This window comes from Temnothorax americanus, unplaced genomic scaffold, assembly GCF_048541705.1.
Source record: "Temnothorax americanus isolate GAGA-0224 unplaced genomic scaffold, ASM4854170v1 Scaffold103, whole genome shotgun sequence".
Taxonomy (NCBI): Eukaryota; Metazoa; Arthropoda; class Insecta; order Hymenoptera; family Formicidae; genus Temnothorax; species Temnothorax americanus.
In genome coordinates, this window is record NW_027509235.1 from 10821 (window position 1) to 31937 (window position 21117).

General features: G+C 41.7%; 4 protein-coding genes and 2 pseudogenes across 8 annotated transcripts; 3 read left to right on the forward strand and 3 right to left on the reverse strand.

The window, feature by feature from the left end:
- Positions 1-3657: 3657 nt before the first annotated feature.
- On the reverse strand, positions 3658-4477 carry LOC143903165 (uncharacterized). Its single transcript, XM_077416632.1, has 2 exons — positions 4249-4477; positions 3658-4184 (listed from the first exon to the last, which is right to left on the reverse strand). Exons 1-2 carry the CDS (start codon positions 4475-4477, stop codon positions 3658-3660), a joined length of 756 nt encoding a protein of 251 aa, XP_077272758.1.
- Positions 4478-4556: 79 nt separating this feature from the next.
- On the forward strand, positions 4557-6404 carry LOC143903172 (major facilitator superfamily domain-containing protein 6-B-like; annotated as a pseudogene). Its single transcript, XR_013258637.1, has 6 exons — positions 4557-4599; positions 5130-5173; positions 5262-5397; positions 5473-5665; positions 5785-6107; positions 6208-6404. The product of XR_013258637.1 is annotated as a major facilitator superfamily domain-containing protein 6-B-like (transcript).
- Positions 6405-6501: 97 nt separating this feature from the next.
- On the forward strand, positions 6502-7916 carry LOC143903181 (uncharacterized). The gene is made up of 4 exons (XM_077416644.1): positions 6502-6588; positions 6963-7245; positions 7334-7517; positions 7601-7916. The coding sequence occupies exons 1-4, from the start codon at positions 6502-6504 to the stop codon at positions 7914-7916; spliced, it is 870 nt and encodes a 289-aa protein (XP_077272770.1).
- Positions 7867-10407, reverse strand: LOC143903084 (uncharacterized). Of its 4 annotated transcripts, none has more exons than XM_077416483.1 (3): positions 8710-9662; positions 8134-8417; positions 7867-7963 (listed from the first exon to the last, which is right to left on the reverse strand). In XM_077416483.1, exons 1-3 carry the CDS (start codon positions 8740-8742, stop codon positions 7948-7950), a joined length of 333 nt encoding a protein of 110 aa, XP_077272609.1. In that variant the 5' UTR covers positions 8743-9662; the 3' UTR covers positions 7867-7947. The 4 variants fall into 4 exon arrangements, 3 of the variants coding, with proteins under 3 accessions (XP_077272609.1, XP_077272604.1, XP_077272595.1); XM_077416478.1 differs by having other exon boundaries at positions 7867-7980; positions 8069-8417; positions 8710-9649; XM_077416469.1 differs by having other exon boundaries at positions 8069-8417; positions 8710-9640.
- A 2370-nt stretch (positions 10408-12777) lies between these two features.
- Positions 12778-13496, forward strand: LOC143903106 (eukaryotic translation initiation factor 3 subunit D pseudogene; annotated as a pseudogene).
- On the reverse strand, positions 13322-15283 carry LOC143903100 (uncharacterized). The gene is made up of 2 exons (XM_077416496.1): positions 15082-15283; positions 13322-14807 (listed from the first exon to the last, which is right to left on the reverse strand). The coding sequence occupies exons 1-2, from the start codon at positions 15152-15154 to the stop codon at positions 13909-13911; spliced, it is 972 nt and encodes a 323-aa protein (XP_077272622.1). The 5' UTR covers positions 15155-15283; the 3' UTR covers positions 13322-13908.
- Positions 15284-21117: the final 5834 nt, after the last annotated feature.

The following is a 21117-nucleotide window of genomic DNA, read 5'->3' on the forward strand; positions in this document are numbered from 1 at the left end:
CGCTCAAATGTTTCGTACCGCGAATCCCAGAAATTGTAAAAATTTAACGTTCGATGCGTTGAGTTTCTTTCTCGTCTCTGTTTTTGTCTCAGTTTTAACGCTACCGAATGTCGATTTGATGATATCGTCGATCGTCGCAGTCGTAAAGATATTCTTATTTGTCGCGTGCTCCGAGTCGTTCAACACGAGCATGTCACACGTCGCGCGTTATCGTTGTAGTCGTCGTACGTGCAATCTGACGGTGATCTCTTCTCCTCGAAAATCGAGCAATTGTCCGTCTTGATCCGTAACGCGTATCGTTAGATCCGTAACGCTTCGCGCGATGATCGGCAGGTAAATGATCTGCGCCGGCCTTTCCGATATCTTATATCCCGGTGGTACGCTCGGTGAAAATTCGTGTATCGTATGAACGCGTTTGCCATTGCTGTACGCACCCGCGGTCACGTTACACTTCACGCGGATAATGTTTACATTGATAATATTAATCGGTGCGTCCGATTCGTGCCACTGTCCCGACTGCAATATACGCGTCGACGAGAATCCCAGCAGCGATCCGACGTTGTTCGGTTTGTTAAAGTTCACTCTGAAAGCGCACTTGATCTCGCTCTTCATCGTATTGTAATTTGCGCGGAGCACTATCGGGTATTCCGCGGCCTGTCTTCGTAGCCGTTCGCGCGAGCGGTCGCCTCTCGCGCGATATTCGCGACCGACGTACGATCATCGTTGGAAAGATTTACGCGTCGCGGGCGTTTTCGTGAAATTTCGCGTTTCAAAAACTCATTTATGGCTCGTATCTCGTACGATTTCTCGGGAATCGTAATTTCCGTGTCATCCTCGTCGAAATAAAATTTATTGTTCGAAGAATTCACGTTCGGAATTGTGTGATAAGTCTCAAATCACGTTAGACCGAGTTCGTAGTCACCGTCGCTCAGATCCACTGCGGGAAAATAGTGCTCCGCGAGGATGCTGCTCTTCCCGGTCAACGTGAACGTTATAGACATGTCGGCGGAAACCGTTAACCAATACTGAGTCACCACGGCGCACCGTCCGGCTTTAAATTAGCGTCGATCGTCCGGAGAAATTGCAGGCACAATTGTCCACAGATGTTCTGATCGTATCGCTGTTAAGACGTGCAATTGTACTCGATCTTCGTCACGCTCGGCCCAAAATATCGCACCAATTCTTTCGGTGGTCGAAGATTGCCGAAACTGTCGAAATATACGACTCGATCTTCCCTTTTCGCGTACGCTATCCAATGAGTACCGGGACCCGCTGCGTCGTCCAAATTCACGATACCGCTCTCGTTTCGACGTACACCGCCGATCGGTAACGAATCACGCATGAAGACACCTCTGAAGAACGGTACGCGCAAACGCCTTGCCAGTCGATTCAATTGTACGTTAGTCGTAATACCCGCGGGCATATTTAACGTCTTTTTGACGTTTTTTTTTTATTTTCGACGCTACTCCTCGCCCGCGTTTGTGCGGGCCGAGATACAGCCCTCGTCCGTATTTGTACGGAGCGAGATAAAGTCCGCGACCTTCCACGGCGCGATTGTGACGTTGCATCTCTTCCAGCTGACGCCGCGCGGCTTTGTTATCGTTCACGGCCTTTACGACTCCCGCCGCTCCGCCGGCCAGAGAACCGAAAACTCCCAACAACGGTAGAATCGGCAATACGCCGCCTCGTTTCGCTGTCGGAAGTATCCGTTTTTTTGTCAGATTTTCGCGAAGCCGGGCTTATTATAAATTAAACCATGCGACGGCGATCCGTTCATCAGCGTCGAAATGCCGATCAACAAATTTGGATTGTTCGAGCACAGCGGAGACGCGATGAACGCTATTTTGTACCATCGATGGAGCGGATTAATGAGAAATTTCGTGCGCAATAACGCTCTGTGTCGCGCCGCCACGGACTTTGACGCAAAGTCGCGCAAGATTCGTCGCGTAGCGCAACCTGAGACTGACGGTGACGCGGTTAACAAACTGTACGTTGATCAATTCTTTAAAATGTTGAACAATCAATGAAAAGAATCAGACGAGAAACTGACTGCGTTCGAGAAGGATCTGCAAGCGTTACGGACTGCGATAAACAAGCTTCGCCATTCGACTACCGTTGAATCGGACGCGACAACGAACAACAACAACAATGGACAAACGGTTCAGCAGAAACGACTATCGAAAGGCGTCGAGTGAAGAGAAGCAACGGTTCATTAACGACGGCGAGGAACGGCAACGAACGATTCGAGAACGGTTGTCGGACGGCTGTCAAGCGGTTCGAGAACGCTTGTCAGACGGTTGTCAAACGGTTCAAAAACAGCTTAAAAACGATTACGAGCGGTTTAGAAACAGCTGCGAACTACGCGGAGACAGGAAAGGCTACAAACGGCTAGAGAACGTCGACGACGACGACGACGATGAGTGGTAAAAAGCAGTTAACTGACGACGACGACAACGAGCGACAACGAACGATTCACGAATGGTTCAGAAGCGGTTACGAATGGTTCAGAAGCGGTTACGAACTGTTCAGAAGCGGTTGCGAACTGTTTGGAAACTGCTACGAACGATGCACTAGAAGTAGAAACGGTGACAACGAAACATGAGACCGTTAAAATCGACCGATGCGGATAAAAATATCGAAAAGCGACGACTCGTCGAGGAACTGCACGCTTCGGCGAGAAGAAATTTTCCCCGAAAACACGTCATAGTGCAAGGGTACGACGACCTGTGGCAGGCTGACATCGTCGAGATGCGTCCGTACTCGCGTTTCAACGGAGGCTACTACTACATACTCACCGTCATCGATGTGTTGAGCAAGTACGCGTGGTCTGTGCCGCTCAAGGGTAAAGGCGGCAGCGAGACAGCCGACGCTATCGCTGAGATAATTCGACGCAGCGGGAGGTGCCCTAGTAATCTGCAAACCGACATGGGGAAGGAATTTTACAACACCGACATGCAACGTCTCGTGAGAAAACACGACATCAATCATTATTCCACGTATTCGGTGTTGAAAGCGTCGGTCGTCGAGCGATTCAATCGTACGTTAAAGAACAACATGTGGAAGATGTTTACGCTCAACGGAAATTACAAGCGGGTCGACGCGACTCGTGTCGGATTACAACGCGCGCAAGCATCGAACCATCGGCATGCGACCCGTCGACGTTACCCCCGCGAAAGCCGAAAGACTCTTGGCTACGGTGTACAGCGCGTAATACAGAACAATTTTCGAGAAGGGCTACACACCGAATTGGACCACCGAGGTGTTTGAGATCGTTAAAGTGCAGCGTATAAAAAAATATGAAATACACATGTGTAATATCTTTATTACTATTCTTTCCAATACTGAAATATAATACTCACAATACGTTACGTTATACTACATTCATACATTCGTACATTCATACGTTATACGACATACATACGTTATAGGTACTACTACTACATTATATATTACGTTACATACATATACTATACATACGTTATACTATACATACGTTATACAATACATATGTTATACAATACATATGTTATACAATACACACGTTACAAAAGTATTCGATAATGTCTCCACGGTAACGTATCGGTCGAATTAAGTATAATGTATCGCTTGTCGTCGTACGGACTCAGAGCAATTTTTGTTTCGGATACGGTGTACATCTCATGTTTTTTGGGACCTTATGCAAGCCTGCTGTCGCTTCATTTCAATTTTGTCTCGCAGACATCTCGTGTAATCGTCGAACGTTATCGACCTGGCTACGACGTTGCTCTTGACACCTTTCGCTTTTTTACAGTCTTTCTTACCATCCACTCGCAAGGCATACATTTTCGCCCTGAGTCCGACGAATTCGGTCATGATCGCACCGTTATTCTCGTCCTTCATCAAGCCCGGCACTTTTTTGTTCTCGAGCGTTATACCGTACGCGTTGTCGATCGCGTAATCGCTCGTGTCGAATCTAGCGATATCGCGTTTCACGTTCTCGTACACATCCTCGCACTCGATGTAGTATATCAGACTGTCCGTATCGGTATACATAATTCTACACTTGTCGCGATACAGGGGAGACATGTACTCGTGATAAAATTTGTACAAACAGACTTTTGATATGTCGAGAATGCACATGCCGACGTAAATAGGTTTGTCAAATTTAACCTCGAGTTTTCGCAGTTTGACGGCTATCAGATTTTCTGAAAAAAACGCTGCTGCTGTGAAAATTTGGTTTCGAGATCAATGCCTCCGCGCCGTATCTACCGTTCCACTTTGTCACTAATTTTACATCGACGTGATTTTGAACGTTCTCCATCGTTTTCCCGAAAACCGCGTTGTTCATCAATTTATACAGATTTTTCTCGAAATCGTTTTTGGCCAGTGTTCTAAATTTTGTATTGAGTTTGATGTAATTGCAAAGCCATGGAGATTGAGCGAATTGCAATACGCGATGAATTTTTGTGACGCGAAGACCGTGAGGGCCAAAGCACATGACATGGCGTAGCGATCTACGACAATCGTAGTCGTGGACGTAAGTAACGCACAAGCTTTGGCGTAGTGCGTTATGTCGTATGGCGAGTGATGGCGAGTACGAGCAAGCTGCCAAAACCAAAGGTGAGTACTATCCTGATAATTTTTAAATAAATTAAAAGTAATCGTCAAATTTAGTTGTTAAAAGTAAAATTTTTACTAATTAGGCTGTAACAACCTAATTATGCTGTAATGATCTATTTTGTGCTTATATGTTAAATGACGAACAATGGTAATTTTAGGTTCAGCAATTTTTCTTTATATAAGAATGCTTTAAAGAACGCTTTTTTTCTTCGCTTGCTCCTTGCTAATTTATGAATTTTTTTTAAATTATTGTTTAAATAAAATTGTACATGGTAAATGGTAATTTTTAGGTTAGCGGCATTTACGGATCAACGCCCGATGTACTGACGATACTCGACGTCGCGCTGCTACCCTTACCAGAATCGTTATTGCCTATACGCGCGCTGGAAGAACGATACACCATTACCATTGCAGCACGCCGCATTGCTGCGGAAACGTGCGGATGCTCAAAAGAGAAAGAGAGGGAGGCGAAGAGGCGAAAAGGAAGAGAAAAAAGGAAAATTACGCTTGGCGAAGCGCTAAACGCTAAGAGTTCTTCGCCTTCGTTGCGGCTCCTCTCATCTCACGTGCCGCGGTTCGTCAGAGTGACTTTGATCGAATTCCGATTAGCTTGATCAACGGCAACTTGCAGGAATAACAGTGCGTTTAATCATTTTCTGCAGGAGGCTAAGGATTCGCAAAACGATATCAGCCATTCTACGTATCAGTTCCACATATTTTTATGGGCAGCCATTATTAGTTGGATTGGAATGGCTGTTGTAGTTAGTATAGCCGATGCTATCTGCTTTGATCTCCGTGGTTCGTATTGAGCACTGTTGCACAGATGACGTTATTATTAAACTACAGCTACTTCGATACGTTTACATATTTCAGGTCATGAAGGAAGGAACGATTACGGGAAACAGAAGATGTGGGGCAGCATCGGTTTCGGTATTTTTGGCATAAGCGCAGGCTACCTGATAGACCTTTCCAGCAAGGAGCAATACGACAAAGATTATACTTGTATATTTTATATTATGCTAGTGCCATGGTCGCTGACATAGTGGTGTCTGCAACATTGAAAAAGGTACAAAAGAAGCTCTCAAGTGTTATATAACTGAGACTAAGATAGCACACGGAAGTTTGATGCTTCTTGTTTATCGAGAGAATTCAAAATTGGCAGGTAATTGGGCAGTATCGTTACAGAAAAATCCAGAATGCTCTGTGGACGAGCTGTCGCTATTTCGAGAGCTATTAAGCGTTTTCAAAGAAGGAAGAGTGTTGGTATTTGCCTGGTGGTGCATAGGCGCCGGGATGTGTACAGAAGTCATTTGGAACTTTCTGTTCTGGTACAGCGAGGACCTGACAGTCAGCTCTCATGTCACGTGGAGTAAAACCCTGCAGGGTCTGATGACCGGTGTTCAATGTTTCCTTGGAGAATTGCCCTTCAACTTCGTATCGGGCAGCGTGCTGAAAAAACTCGGTCATGTTAACGTCATGAGTCTCGTGTTGCTGATTTATGCAATTAGGTGAGTAATTAGGTTTTTATACGTTCTATTTTCTACTCTCATTGTGTGTGAATGCATAGTTTATTTGTACGTTACTAAAAATAATGATTTAATCCGGCAGATTTATGGCATACAGCATTATATCGAATGCCTGGCTGTTTTTAATTCTCGAATTGCTTCACGAACCTTCGTTATTTTTAAACTTCTACTATGGGTGATTTTTACACGCCTGATTATTGCCAAAGATGGTGCACTTCATTGAGAGAGCAATATAATCGTGAAAAGAGAAGGCTAGAAAATCAGTGTAGAAGTGTAGAAGTATGTACTATGTCAGTGTAGCTATGTACTCACCGTAGCCCAGGTAGTCAGTCGTCTTGGGGATATCAATAATAAATATTCTTTTGTTTTGTATTGGATGAACTTCAGGACTACGGTGATAACAACTTCCGATAACATATTTATTATTGATATCCCCGGGACGACTGGCTATACCTGGGCTACGGTGAGTACATATATTCTGATAATTTCTATAAATAAATTAAGTGATATCTTTTTGTGCTTCTAGAAGTGAAAAACAAGATGAAAAATAAAAACTATTTCTTATTATTAGTACTTAATTGGATGTGTACATATAATTTGCTAATGCGTAAAAAAAAAAAAAAAAAAGATGACTTAATGCTTAAAGAACGCTTTTTTTCTTTGCTTGCTCCTTGCATGCTAATTTATAAATTTTTTTAGATTACTGTTTAAATAAAGTTGTATATGCATGGTAATGGTAATTTTTAGATTAGCGGCAATTTTTCTTTAATTTTATAAGGGTGGTTAAAGAATCATTTTTTATTGCTTTTTTCTTGTTAATTTATAAATTTTTTTTAGATTGCTATCATCATGTCAGATCACGATAATTATTGCAATAATTTTATTTATGATATCGGATGGTCTTCGGATGATCACACTGATCACACTCAAGATATCGGAAGTATTTCTGATGATTCTGAAAACGTTGTTATTGCAGAAAAAAGTGGCGATGAATTTCTTATAGAATTGTATAGAGAACGATCATTTTTGTACGATAAAAGAAATGCTAATTTTAAAAATACATTAATGAAACAAAATGCTTGGAACGAAATCTCTAAAACAATGATTGAAACAAATTGTGGTAATTTTTTTATTAAAATTAAATTTTAGTAAATTATTTTTAGTCATTACACATACTTTTATTAATTATTTTTAAACTTCTACTATAGGTGATTTTTACATGCCTGATTATTGCCAAAGAAGGTGCACTTCATTGAGAGAGCAATATAATCGTGAAAAGAAAAGACTAGAAAATCAGTGTAGAAGTGGAAGTGGTGCTCCAAATTTAACTTCTCGTCAATTTCCATTATATGCTCAATTAAAATTCTTGGACCAAGTCATCAAAAGACGAAAGTAATTTTATTCCTGTAAATATGTAATTAGTGTAATCCCTTTATGACATAACATTTTTTAAATATAATTGTTGTTTGTTTCAGAACTTATAGTAATGTAACCAAATGTCAACCAGATGCAACTTTTGTTAACAAAGGTCCATCAGGAAGCAAATCACATGTTCCAGACGACGTTAACGCTTTTTCTTCGTGTAATAAAGAAAGTCAAAACACAAAGCCCAAGGAAATTGTTGATGCTGAACATACTTATGGCAAAGGTGTAATATGTTCTCCAAGGCCAAGAAAAAGAAAACTGGATGAAACTAAGGAGTTAGAACATAATTTTTTTAATGTGGGCAACAGAATTGTGAATTCCATCAACAACCACAAAGTATCAGTAATATATCGAGCACCTTTCTGATCTACCGCTTGCTGCGTTATTAACCTCTGCATCATGCCCAGGCAAAACTGGAAAACAGTAAAAACTATGTAAAAATATGTGGAACTGATACATAGAATGGCTGATATCGTTTTGCGAATCCTTAGCCTCCTGCAGAAAATGATTAAACGCACTGTTATTCCTGCAGGTTGCCGTTGATCAAGCTAATCGGAATTCGATCAAAGTCACTCTGACGAACCGCGGCACGTGAGATGAGAGGAGCCGCAACGAAGGCGAAGAACTCTTAGCGTTTAGCGCTTCGCCAAGCGTAATTTTCCTTTTTTCTCTTCCTTTTTGCCTCTTCGCCTGCCTCTCTTTCTCTTTTGAGCATCCGCACGTTTCCGCAGCAATGCGGCGTGCTGCAATGGTAATGGTGTATCGTTCTTCCAGCGCGCGTATAGGCAATAACGATTCTGGTAAGGGTAGCAGCGCGACGTCGAGTATCGTCAGTACATCGGGCGTTGATCCGTAAATGCCGCTAACCTAAAAATTACCATTTACCATGTACAATTTTATTTAAACAATAATCTAAAAAAAATTCATAAATTAGCAAGGAGCAAGCGAAGAAAAAAAGCGTTCTTTAAAGCATTCTTATATAAAGAAAAATTGCTGTTAACCTAAAATTACCATTGTTCGTCATTTAACATATAAGCACAAAATAGATCATTACAGCATAATTAGGTTGTTACAGCCTAATTAGTAAAAATTTTACTTTTAACAACTAAATTTGACGATTACTTTTAATTTATTTAAAAATTATCAGGATAGTACTCACCTTTGGTTTTGGCAGCTTGCTCGTACTCGCCATCACTAGCGATACGACATAACGCACTACGCCAAAGCTTGTGCGTTACTTACGTCCACGACTACGATTGTCGTAGATCGCTACGCCATGTCATGTGCTTTGGCCCTGACGCGTGCATTGCTGTAGGTTGCGGTAGTGTGTGACATAACGCTTCTTATCGTACAGCGTGGCGAGAAGTTTGTCCTGCCGTATGCCGGGTGGTTTATCGCGTGTCGGACAGAACGGTAGGTCAGCGTGCGCGTCGTGTTTATTCTGCGGATACTCTAGATCGACTTCGAGAATGTAACCCGTGGGCGAATCCAAAACGATCGCGCTAAACTCGAAATTCGAGACGTCTTCGACCCATCGAAAGTCTGCATAAGGCAATGGTTGACACATTGCCCAGCCGTACAAGTTGTTTACGTCGAAATACATCAGGTATGACGATGGTTTCGATGTATCGTAAGATTGCATGTACCTGTTATTGGCCAGAGCGTATCTGCCGGAACATTGACTCAGACCACCGCGTATACCGTGTTCGATGAACATGACCATGTCAATGTCCGTGAGCAGTTCGAAATTGATACCCGTATGCTTCAACATAGCGTCCCACGTAAACCCCGGTAGAGTGTAATAATATGCCGAATCGAGTCCATAACTCGCGACGCAGCTATCGCGAAAATTTTCAAAGATATCGGCCAACAGCAAGACATCGATCTTTAGATACAGATCGCTGTAGTCACCGAGCGTTCGAATGGAGAACGGCTGCTAGACGTTGACGGCGTGCGCGTAATCGCTCTCGGATACGGTGTCACCCGTCAATGAACTGTAAAACGAGTCGCGCGATGGTAAACACGCATCCTCCAACTTTTTGACGCAGTCAATCAAGAGACACGGTAGTGTCTCGCGCCAAGTACACGCGGAGCGAGACCGACCGTGACTCTTTTACGCGACGCGACGAGTTGCGAGTACCCGAGATGTTGAGATCTCGATAACGAGTGAACGGATCAAGTTCTAAGTAGGCTTGATCGATAGCTTGGGGTCCAATTAGGGGGTTATAATTTTAATTCATCCAATTTTTATTATGTCTAAACATAATTTTTGTCCAATTTTTATTATGTCTAGACATAATTTTAATTCAGCGATGTACAAGGTGTTATTTCGAGGTATAATACTACCACTTTGTTTTTTTCGAGGTAACAACATAATACATATGTACTACTATGCGTGTACTTGGCGCATTTTTTTACCTTTTTTTTGAAAAAGGTAATTTTGTACGGATATCACGCCTTTTTGTAGTGTTACGCATCTTAATCTTAACAAAAAAAAATTACACCTTATAAAGAAATGTGTCTGAAGTTGTAAATATATATATATATACACATTGCCGGACATTGCTTTTATATATAATATGCATGTATATTACGTTGCTTGTATAAATTATTTCTTACCAACTTTTTCCAAAAATTATTTTTACGTCAGACAAAATTTTAATTCATCCAATTTTTATTATGTCTAAACATAATTTTTGTCCAATTTTTATTATGTCTAGACATAATTTTAATTCAGCGATTTTTATTATGTCATGACATAATTTTAATTCTGCCGCTAAGGAAATTTTAAGTCGATTTTTATGAATCAAGCTTGAATTCAATGTTTAGGTGTTCCAGGTTGCCGATGACGAGGTCCACATAGCGCGCTCTATAGTTTTCGGTGTCCAGGTGTATTAATACCTTGAATTTGATGGCCACGTGTTCCAAGTTGCCGATGACGAGGTCCACATAGTGCGCTTCGTAGTTTTCGGTGTCTACATGTATTAATACCTCGAATTCGATATCTACGTGTCCTACATTGGGTGCGTTCAGCCGATACTTTGCTAGCCTAGCAATCGTGAGCAGTCGCTCGTTTTCGCTCGTTTCTTCTTTTTTGACTTACTGGATTAAAAAAAGAAGAAACGAGCAAAAATGAGCAACTGCTCACGATTGCTAGGCTAGCGGAGTATCGGCTGAACGCACCCATTCAGATTTAAAGTTATTAATACACCTAGACACCAAAAACTATGAAGCGCATTATGTGGACCTCGTCATCAGCAACCTGGGACACCTAGACATCAATTTCAAGGTATTAATACACGTAGACACCGAAAACTACGGAGCGCAATATGTGGACCTCGTCATCGGCAACCTGGGACACGTAGACATCGCATTCAACATATTATTACACCTGGACACCGAAAACTACGAAGCGCACTATGTGGACCTCGTCATCGGCAACCTGGGACACGTAGACATCAAATTCAACGTACGATTACACCTGGACACCGGAAACTATGAAGCGCACTATCTGGATCCCGTCATCGGCAACCTGGGACTCGTGGACATCGAATTCAAGATATTAATACACGTAGACACCAAAAACTACGGAGCGCACTATGTGGACCTCGTCATCGGCAACCTGGGACACGTAGACATCGAATTCAACGTATTATTACACCTGGACACCGAAATCTATGAAGCGCATTATCTGGATCCCGTCATCGGCAACCTGAGACACGTGGACATCGAATTCAAGATATTAATACACGTAGACACCAAAAACTATGGAGCGCACTGTGTGGACCTCGTCATCGGCAACCTGGGACACGTAGACATCGCATTCAACGTATTATTACACCTGGACACCGAAAACTACGAAGCGCACTGTGTGGACCTCGTCATCGGCAACCTGGGACACGTGGACATCGAATTCAAGGTATTAATACACGTAGACACCGAAAACTACGGAGCGCACTATGTGGACCTCGTCATCGGCAACCTGGGACACGTAGACATCGCATTCAACATATTATTACACCTGGACACCGAAAACTACGAAGCGCACTGTGTGGACCTCGTCATCGGCAACCTGGGACACGTGGACATCGAATTCAACGTATTATTACACCTGGACACCGAAAACTATGAAGCGCACTGTGTGGACCTCGTCATCGGCAACCTGGGACACGTGGACATCGAATTCAAGGTATTAATACACGTAGACACCGAAAACTACGGAGCGCACTATGTGGACCTCGTCATCGGCAACCTGGGACACCTAGACATCGAATTCAACGTACGATTACACCTGGACACCGAAAACTACGAAGCGCACTGTGTGGACCTCGTCATCGGCAACCTGGGACACGTAGACATCGCATTCAACGTATTATTACACCTGGACACCGAAAACTACGAAGCGCACTGTGTGGACCTCGTCATCGGCAACCTGGGACACGTGGACATCGAATTCAAGGTATTAATACACGTAGACACCGAAAACTACGGAGCGCACTATGTGGACCTCGTCATCGGCAACCTGGGACACGTAGACATCGCATTCAACATATTATTACACCTGGACACCGAAAACTACGAAGCGCACTGTGTGGACCTCGTCATCGGCAACCTGGGACACGTGGACATCGAATTCAACGTATTATTACACCTGGACACCGAAATCTATGAAGCGCATTATCTGGATCCCGTCATCGGCAACCTGGGACACGTGGACATCGAATTCAAGATATTAATACACGTAGACACCAAAAACTACGGAGCGCACTATGTGGACCTCGTCATCGGCAACCTGGGACACGTAGACATCGAATTCAACGTATTATTACACCTGGACACCGAAAACTATAAAGCGCACTATCTGGAGACCTTGTCATCGGCAACCTGGGATACATAGACATCAAATTCAAGCTTGATTCATAAGAATCGACTTAAAAATTCCCTAGCGGCACTTTCTGCCAAGCATAGAGAACCTACTTTTCCGTTGACTCAATATTTATTATATATATACTTAATTTTTACTTAAATAGAAATCTTCCTCCTGACCGATAAGTTTATCGACCTAATTTTGAAATACGCGCGCGATATCGAAACTGGCGATACCTGCGCCGCCAGCGTCGAAAAAGTGAAAGTGACGTTTCTCTGATGACGTCATAATAGATCGCAGCGTTAGGAGGAGACGTATCTTAAAAATAAATTTTCACATTTGGACTTTGCGTCGCAATATCTCCGCTCGTAGGGCACGCGACGTGGCCAGTGTGGCTTACCGTTATCGCAAGTGGGATCTCAACAATGGTATAGTACTTGTCGCCCGATGCGAGCATGACGCCGTGATGCAAGGCCCGAACAACGAGAATCAATTCCTGACGATCAAGGCATTGAACGAGTGGGACTCGAAACTGGCTAATGGAGTCGAGTGGCGTCAAAAGCTGGACACGCAGCGCGGTGCGGTTTTGGCGAACGAATTGCGCAATAACGCCTGTAAACTTGCCAAATGGACGGTTCAGGCGCTACTAGCCGGTTCGGATCAGCTGAAATTCGGCTACGTGTCGCGAGCTATTGTGCGAGACTCGAGCAAGCACGTGATTCTTGGTACACAGCAGTACAAACCGAATGAGTTTGCGACGCAGATAAATCTGAACATGGATAATGCGTGGGGCATTCTAAGATGCATCATCGACATTTGCATGAAGCAGAAGGATGGCAAGTACTTGATAATGAAGGATCCAAACAAGCCTATGATTCGATTGTACGATATTCCTGACAATACCTTCGAGAGCGAGGGCGAGGAAGATGAGGACGACGATGAGCCAGTTAATGACGCGTTTCAAAGTTAATAGCCAGGACAGCTGAGTACATCCATCGTTAATCATTGGTTGACGCTTTTACAATTTTTGTGGAGGAGTATTATAAAGGAAATAAATGAGAAGATTTCAATATACGATACTTGATTTTATGGAACTTCATTACTCGGATACTCCTTGATGTAACTAATAGAAATTAAGATAATTAGGTTAATTAGGTATACACGTTACACAAGAATTTAATTGAGGGACCTATGTTTCAAGATATAACGATTTAGTATTTACTCAAGCTATTATACAACTTTATTATAATATACATAACAATACAACAAAAGAAAAATCTGAATTCTATCTCTTACAGCGGATTTTCATCGGTTTCATATGTATCTCGTAACTTTACATTTTTATCAAATTTTTAAAGAAGTATGTATTGCTATTATTAATGTCAGTTTAGTTATTAAAAATACTTTATTTAAATATATACATGTGTTTCAGCATATATACAGATAATATTTAATTAAGATAATATTTGATGCTACAATAATCTTAATCTTTTAATTTAGAATTTCAATCTTTACTTGGGGATCCAATTCCTTGATAACGTATCTTAATTTACGAATAGCGGCAGCTACCATCGAATCATCGATATCATAATGGAGAACCATTCTGACCAATCTTTCCGTGAGAGCCAGGCATCTGATTATGATCTTATCATCGTCATTGAAATCATTCACTTGATGGAGCCTCTTCATGAAAGTCTCGGCGGAAACTCCGCTGTCGGTATTCACGTTTATGAATATCATATTGGTGTGCGTGGTTTTCAGGTCTACGCTGAATATCTTGGTATCCAATTGATCGATCGCCTCCGCGATAATAAATGCTTTTCTGTGATCTTCTACCAGTCGTGGCACTGTCTGTTCCAGGGCGACGAGCCCGGCCGCAGCGATCACGCCGACCTGTCGCATAGCACCACCCAGCACCTTGCGCCTTCTCCTCGCGTTAGCGATAAAGCTCTCGCTTCCGCAGAGCACAGACCCCACGGGAGCGCCCAATCCTTTGCTCAAGCAAAAAGTGACCGAGTCGAACGGAGCGGCTAGATCCTTCGCCGAGATCTTCGACGCGGCCGAGGCATTCCACAGTCGTGCCCCGTCCAAATGCATCCTAAGATTGTGCTTCTTCGCCACCATCGCCAACTTCTCGACCCATGACTGAGGAACGGCTTTTCCGTTTATCGTATTCTCCACTATGACCAGCTTTGAGATCGGTTCGTGTAGTCGGTCCACGCGAATCGCACTCTCGAGGCTCTTCAGATCGAACGTACCGTCGTCGTAGTTAAACAGAGGACAAATGCTCGCACCGGCTATTTGCGCTGCACCACCCTGTTCATGAAGAAACACATGCGACTCGTTTCCACAGTAGATTTCGCTGCCACGCACATCACAATGATTCATAACTGAAAAGGAAGGAAAGAAAGCATAACATTTTCTTTAAATGCGTTTGAAAAAAATCGAGAAAATCGATCTTCACTTTTCTAACGTGACACAGACTCCATTCAGAATCCCGATAAATAGAGGTCAATTTTTTAATTAACGGTATTAAGAGATTCTTCCCCGTAACTTTCATAATTCGATCATTAAATGAATGAAAATAAATTTCGTCCTTTTTAATGAATTTTAAAGGTTAAGATGCGAGACGTATACCTACAGAGATCGTTTTTAGAATCTTACCAGCGATCAAGTTTCCCATTGTACCAGAGCTAACAAAAAGTGCATCTTCCTTTCCAAGCAAAGTCGCAGCCATTTTTTGTAATTCTAAAAAATTTAAATAAACAATCGTTTAGGCCTCAGCTAATAAATATAAGAGGGGATTGTTAAAATTGTAGGACACATTATCCAACAAGTCGTGATTTGGCAGAAAGATAATTTTTATAAGAAAATAAAATTGATTTTGAGAGAAAAACACGCCAAGTTTTTTGACAAGAAAAATTTATGTATTTTAATAAAATATTTTTATTTTTTGTACTGTTACCTCTGTAATTCTTTGCGATGCGATTAAATCTTTTAAAATACATATATAAACTTTGTATTTAAATACCTTGTATTCCCTTGTTGGGTTTAAATATTTTAATAAAATATTTGTATTTTGTACTGTTACCTCTGTGTAATTCTTCATGATTCAATTTTTTATTCTAATCGAAGAAAAGCAGTAGTAATATTATACCTCGAAAAAACCTAAGTAACAAGTGGCAGACGTAATCTTTGTATCTCGAAAAATATACTGAGAAAAAAAATTGTTAATCCCAAGAAATATTTAGTTCGATACGTTCAACTAAACATTTTAGTTAGTTAACTAAATATTAGTTGTTTCAACAATTTATTTCGTTTCTTTAATCAAGAATTAATTAATTCAACTAATGTTTAGTTAACTAACTAAAATGTTTAGTTGAACGTATCGGACTAAATATTTCTTGGGATTGACACATTTTTTTTCTCAGTGTATGTTCTCTGTAATTGGCGCTGTAATTTAAAAAGAGATATCATTTCTTTTTTGTAATTGTAATAATAGATCACTTGAAGCGCGACTCATTTTTTGATAAGGTAACGTAATTTTGTGATGAGATTTTTGGAGATACAAAGCTTACGTCCACCACTTGTTACTTAGGTTTTTTTGAGGTATAATACTACTACTTTGTTTTTTTTTTAGGTGAAGATACCACTGTTTAGGTTTTTTCGAGATTTTTCAAGATACAAAGATTTCGTCTACCACTTGTTACTTAGATTTTTTTAAGGTATAATACTACCACTGTTTTTTTTTTCGAGGTAACAACATATACACTACTATGCGTGTACTTGGCGCCTTTCTTTACCTTTTTTTTAAAAAAGTGTACTCGTACAGAAAGACACCTTTTCGCGTCAATAATTCGAAATCTTGGTCGGATAACGCGGAAAATTTTGAACGTATAATTTTTAACTTATCTTTATCGAGGAAGGATGCTAATTTTTCGAGACTTGTGCTAAGAAATTTGTACGAGTCGATGAATCTTAATTTGATGCAATTTTGGTAGTTTTTATCCTCAGTGCTTTTGACGTTTTTCGTAAATGGAATGTATTTTTCTTTCGTGATTGGAAGTAAGTCTACGCGTCCTTCGTAGGCTGTAGCTATTTCCTTGATAATAAAATGCGCGTCGTAACCCGATAAATTATGAAAAATTATTGGAATGTAATGCGAATCTGTGTAATTTAGATTACAGCTGAAATGCGCGGGACCTCTATAACGACCGGTCAAGTGACAGTGATCGCGTACGCGGACGTCGTCTGGCTCGAACGGTTTTTTGCACACGTGACAGTGCGTTGCGCTGTTAAATTTTTTCCACTCGTCTCGCGTAAAATCCGCCATGGGTATATTATCGGACAAGATGTTCTTTACGTCGTGTGCTAAACGTCTTAGTTCCTCGGCGAACCACGCGACGCAATTCGAAAATGTTGTTTACGACGAACATGTTCCAACAGGTTCGATGCGTTATCGGATCGATCATCGTCCCGATGACGTCATTTCTTCCTTTGTTTTTTACGTACTGCGTCGTAAAAAATAGCGCGAAATTGTTTAGTCTACGAGATGAGATAACACCCCCTTTTTCCTAGAAAAATGTTGTTTACGACGAACATGTCCCGACAGGTTCGATGCGTCATCAACAAAACACGCTCCCTACGCAGTGCGCTATCGACTTAGTCTTACCCATTGTACGCTGCCTAGCGGCGTCGTTGCGAACGAGGCCCCCGCGACCCGACGGACCCCGCGGCGCAACCGTGGACCTCCACGCGGCCCCCGCGGACCCCCGCGGACCCCCACGCAAACCCGCGGCGCGACCACAAATGCGAACGCGGACCCCCTCCCCCCGCGCGGACCAGCGGCGCGGACCAGCGGCGCGGGTGAGTCATCCCGGTGAGTCATCCAGGTGAGTCATCCCGGTGGTATGCCAAGGTCACCCCTTCCCTTCGTAATCCGATTCCCCTTGTGTAACCCGATACCCCCCCTCCCCTTCATCCCGCGAAATTCGATACTCCTGTGTAACCCGACATCCCCCCTCCCCCTCACCCCCCGCGAAATTTGATACCACTGTGTAACCCGACACCCCCCCTCCCTCTCACCCTTTATGTAACCCGACACACCCCCTCCCCCTCACCTCCGCGAAATCCGATACTTCTGTGTAACCCGACACCCCTCCCCCTCCCCCTCACCCCCGCGAAATCCGATACCCCCCTTCCTCACCCCCCGCGTAATCCGATACCCCCCTCCCTCACCCCCCTCTCGGAGCCACCGGATTGGAACCCGCCTAGTATAACTACTTATAAAATATAAAAAAGGCAACATTAACGGTTGATATATCGATTTATCACGATTATTCGCCATTTTGCTTTTAATTACCAAATAAGAAATTAATGTTCTTTTTACATGCTATTAAATAAGCGACATATAAACAAAAAAAGTGTATTACAAGCGAAGTTCGCATAATATACAATATTGACATTACCAGGTTATGTATAATATACATAGACCCATATTTTCAACTCTTTTTTTATCAATAAAAGCGCATATTCATTTCTGAAATGTTACGAGACACTACAGACGCGCGCTTTGCGCGCGCTATTTATCTTTAACATTATGCTATTACTATTACACTATTAACCCTTGATACACACAACTGTCAAAATATACAATGACAGCTGCAAATGAAGTAAGCGCAGCAAGAGAACCAATCGGCATCGCGGAAAAGTGACAACAATACCTACGACATGCCCTTTTTAGAAGAGGAGTCACTATAATTACTTATCTCCGATCCGCTGATATTTCGCGTGGCATTTTGATCTTTCCGTGACGCGACCGAAATTCAGAATTAAACGATTTTATATTTATAATAATGATGAGAGATCACATTAATAATAGTATTAACCTCGCGACACGACGCGGGACGATTAATCTCGCGACACGACGCGAGCTGTCACATCACGACACACACGACGCACTACACACACGAAACTCGCCACACTCCGCGATGACAGTCCCTCACGGGATGAAGCAAGCTACGGCGCGGCAATCAATCGAAATAACCAATCGGCATCGCGAAAAAGAGGCTTCAATTTTCCGATACAAACGAAATTCACTCAGTTAATACGCTTTTTTTAAAAGTGGAGACTAAAACAACACAGGCGCGCACTACGAGCGCGCTTTTATTTTATTTCACGAATAGAACACAGGCGCGCGCTACGCGCGCGCATTAATTTTATTTTGCGAATATACAACTATACATTTTTTATATTTTTATTAGAAGTGAAGAGGTAAGTTGCTAATATCGATAGGTCCTCTAAAGCAACACCTTTCTATTTCTCGAAAACTATACACCGTACATTATTAATGCTGATAAGGACATTATTTACTTATATAATTAAAAACGTAAAAACACATACTTCATACATTTATTGATTTTTATATATAAACTTTGCTAAAAACGAATCATTCAAAAACAATTATTAAAAATAAAATTTACCCAAATTTCTTTTACTAATTGTACAGTTCAAATAATAATAAATATTTTATTAATAATATCAGATCATTTTACATGTTTGTAACGTCTTGAAGCTATATTTATCTTTTTTTTATTTTTTTTATAATGCAGTTTTATATTTAAATATATAATTGAGATGCAACGTAAACTGGCATACTTACTGATAAAACGAATTATAAAGTAGTAAAAATCAAATAGAATAGAATAAAAAACACAGCACAAGAAGATCTTGCTGCGAAATTATGAGATAAATTTACTGGCATGCTGTCGGCATGCTGCCAACATTTTGCTATGTGGGATAAAACAATTGTGAAGCAACACACAGTAACAAACTACGAAGGTAGAAAACGAAAGGTATCGAATTTAAATCCTGATCGGGTCTGTTAATTTTTCCGTTTACCTCTCTCGCTGTCCAAAATTTCCTTCCGTATCTTTCCTCCACCCTCACTACACTCCTGGTTTTCTCGTATATTTCCATGATCCTCTTTCCCAACCTCTCACTCACCCCTGGTTTTTTCAGACATCTTCCTAAAACCCTCCTGTTCACTGAATCAAATACCGCCCTTGGATCTACAAAAGCAGCCACTACCTTCTTTTTCCTCTTTTATCGCTTCCCTATCGCATAATTTAGTGTGTAAATGTGTAAGTGTGTAAACCCTCTCTTTTCCATATATACTCTTCCATAACGCCTTTTTTAAACCACTTCCCCCATAACTTTACACTTCATTTCCTATCTCGTCTTCTCCCGCCGCTTTACCTTTTTTTAGCCCTTTCAGTATTCTCGCTACTTCTTCCTATCCTATCTCCTTCTCTAATGTTATCTTCTTATTAATTTCTACCCTTCTTCTCCTTTCCTTGTTTATTACTTCCCACACCTGCTTCTCTGTTCTCGCCTCTCTTGCGTCTTTCAGCAAATTTCTCTTTTTTTCTTCCTTTTTCCTCACACTTTTCCTTATACTCCTTTCTTCTCTTATGATCTTCTTTGTGTTTTCTTCCTCTTTTCCAGTCTCTTAATAATTTTTTTATCTCCTTCCTTTTCTTCCTACAGTCCCCATCCCACCCTTTCCTTCTGCCCCTCTTTTTACTTTTCTCACCCTTACTTCTATCTTAATTCTTTTTGTCAACTTTTCGACCTCTTTATCTATTGCCCCTCTACCTATTTCTACCTCCTCCGTCCTTTTTCAAAACTCCTCTCTTGCCTCTTCCGACCAGTCCGTCTTTTCCATCCACCTCTCTTCCTCCGCTATTGTCCCTCTCCTCTCACCACCACCCTCTTTGTCCAACCGTACTGCTATTGATTGGTAATCCGAATCTACCTCACACCTCACCTCTAATCTTGTCACTCTTTCTCAAGCTTTTCTATCTTCTATTGCGTAATTGATCACTGTTTCCCCCTTTTCTCCTGTAAAAGTCACCTCCCCCTCTTCATCTCCCTCCTTTGCTCCGTTCATAATTTCCCACCCTTTCTCTTCCATCCAAATGGAAGATTAATCAGCCCTTTCTTCTACCTATTTATCATTTTATCTTTCGATTTTCTTTCAGCTCCATCCTTCATCGCTCCATCTCTTCTCCATCCTTCATCGCTCCTTTTTCTCCTGTTCTTGCATTGAAATCGCCCCCACTATCCATCTCTCCTCTCTCCCTTCCTCCTCTTTTACCGATTTTATCTTACCCATCATCTTGTCCAAGTTGCCGCTTACGTAAACTATTGCCAATCTACATTTCTCCTTCTTCCATCTTACTTCTTTAATCATTAAACCTTCCTCCTCCACCCATTCTTTTTTTTCTTCTAACCCTTCTCTGACTTCCATCATTATTCCAATTATTGCTCTTCCTTTTCTTCCAACTCTTTCTTTCTTTGCACCCTGTATACTCCAGTTGAACTTCTTTGGCACCCTATACTTTATCTTCTCCCATTCCGCCTGTTTCAGCCACGTCTCCACCAACCCCACAACATCCCACTCTTGTATCCTTTCCCAAAACTCTTCCTGTTTTTCCTTCTTTTTCGCTACATTCCAAAAGCCTATCTTTAGGCTTCCTTCCTGTCCCTTCCTTTCTTCCTCCCTCCTTAATTCCTTTCTTCCCCCTTCTCTTTTTCACCCCTCTTTTTCCTCTTTTTCACTCCTTTTTACTTTTCCCATTTTACTCTATCTGACTCCTTTCCCCCCTTTCTTCAGCCTCACCACGCTCCCTTTTTTCC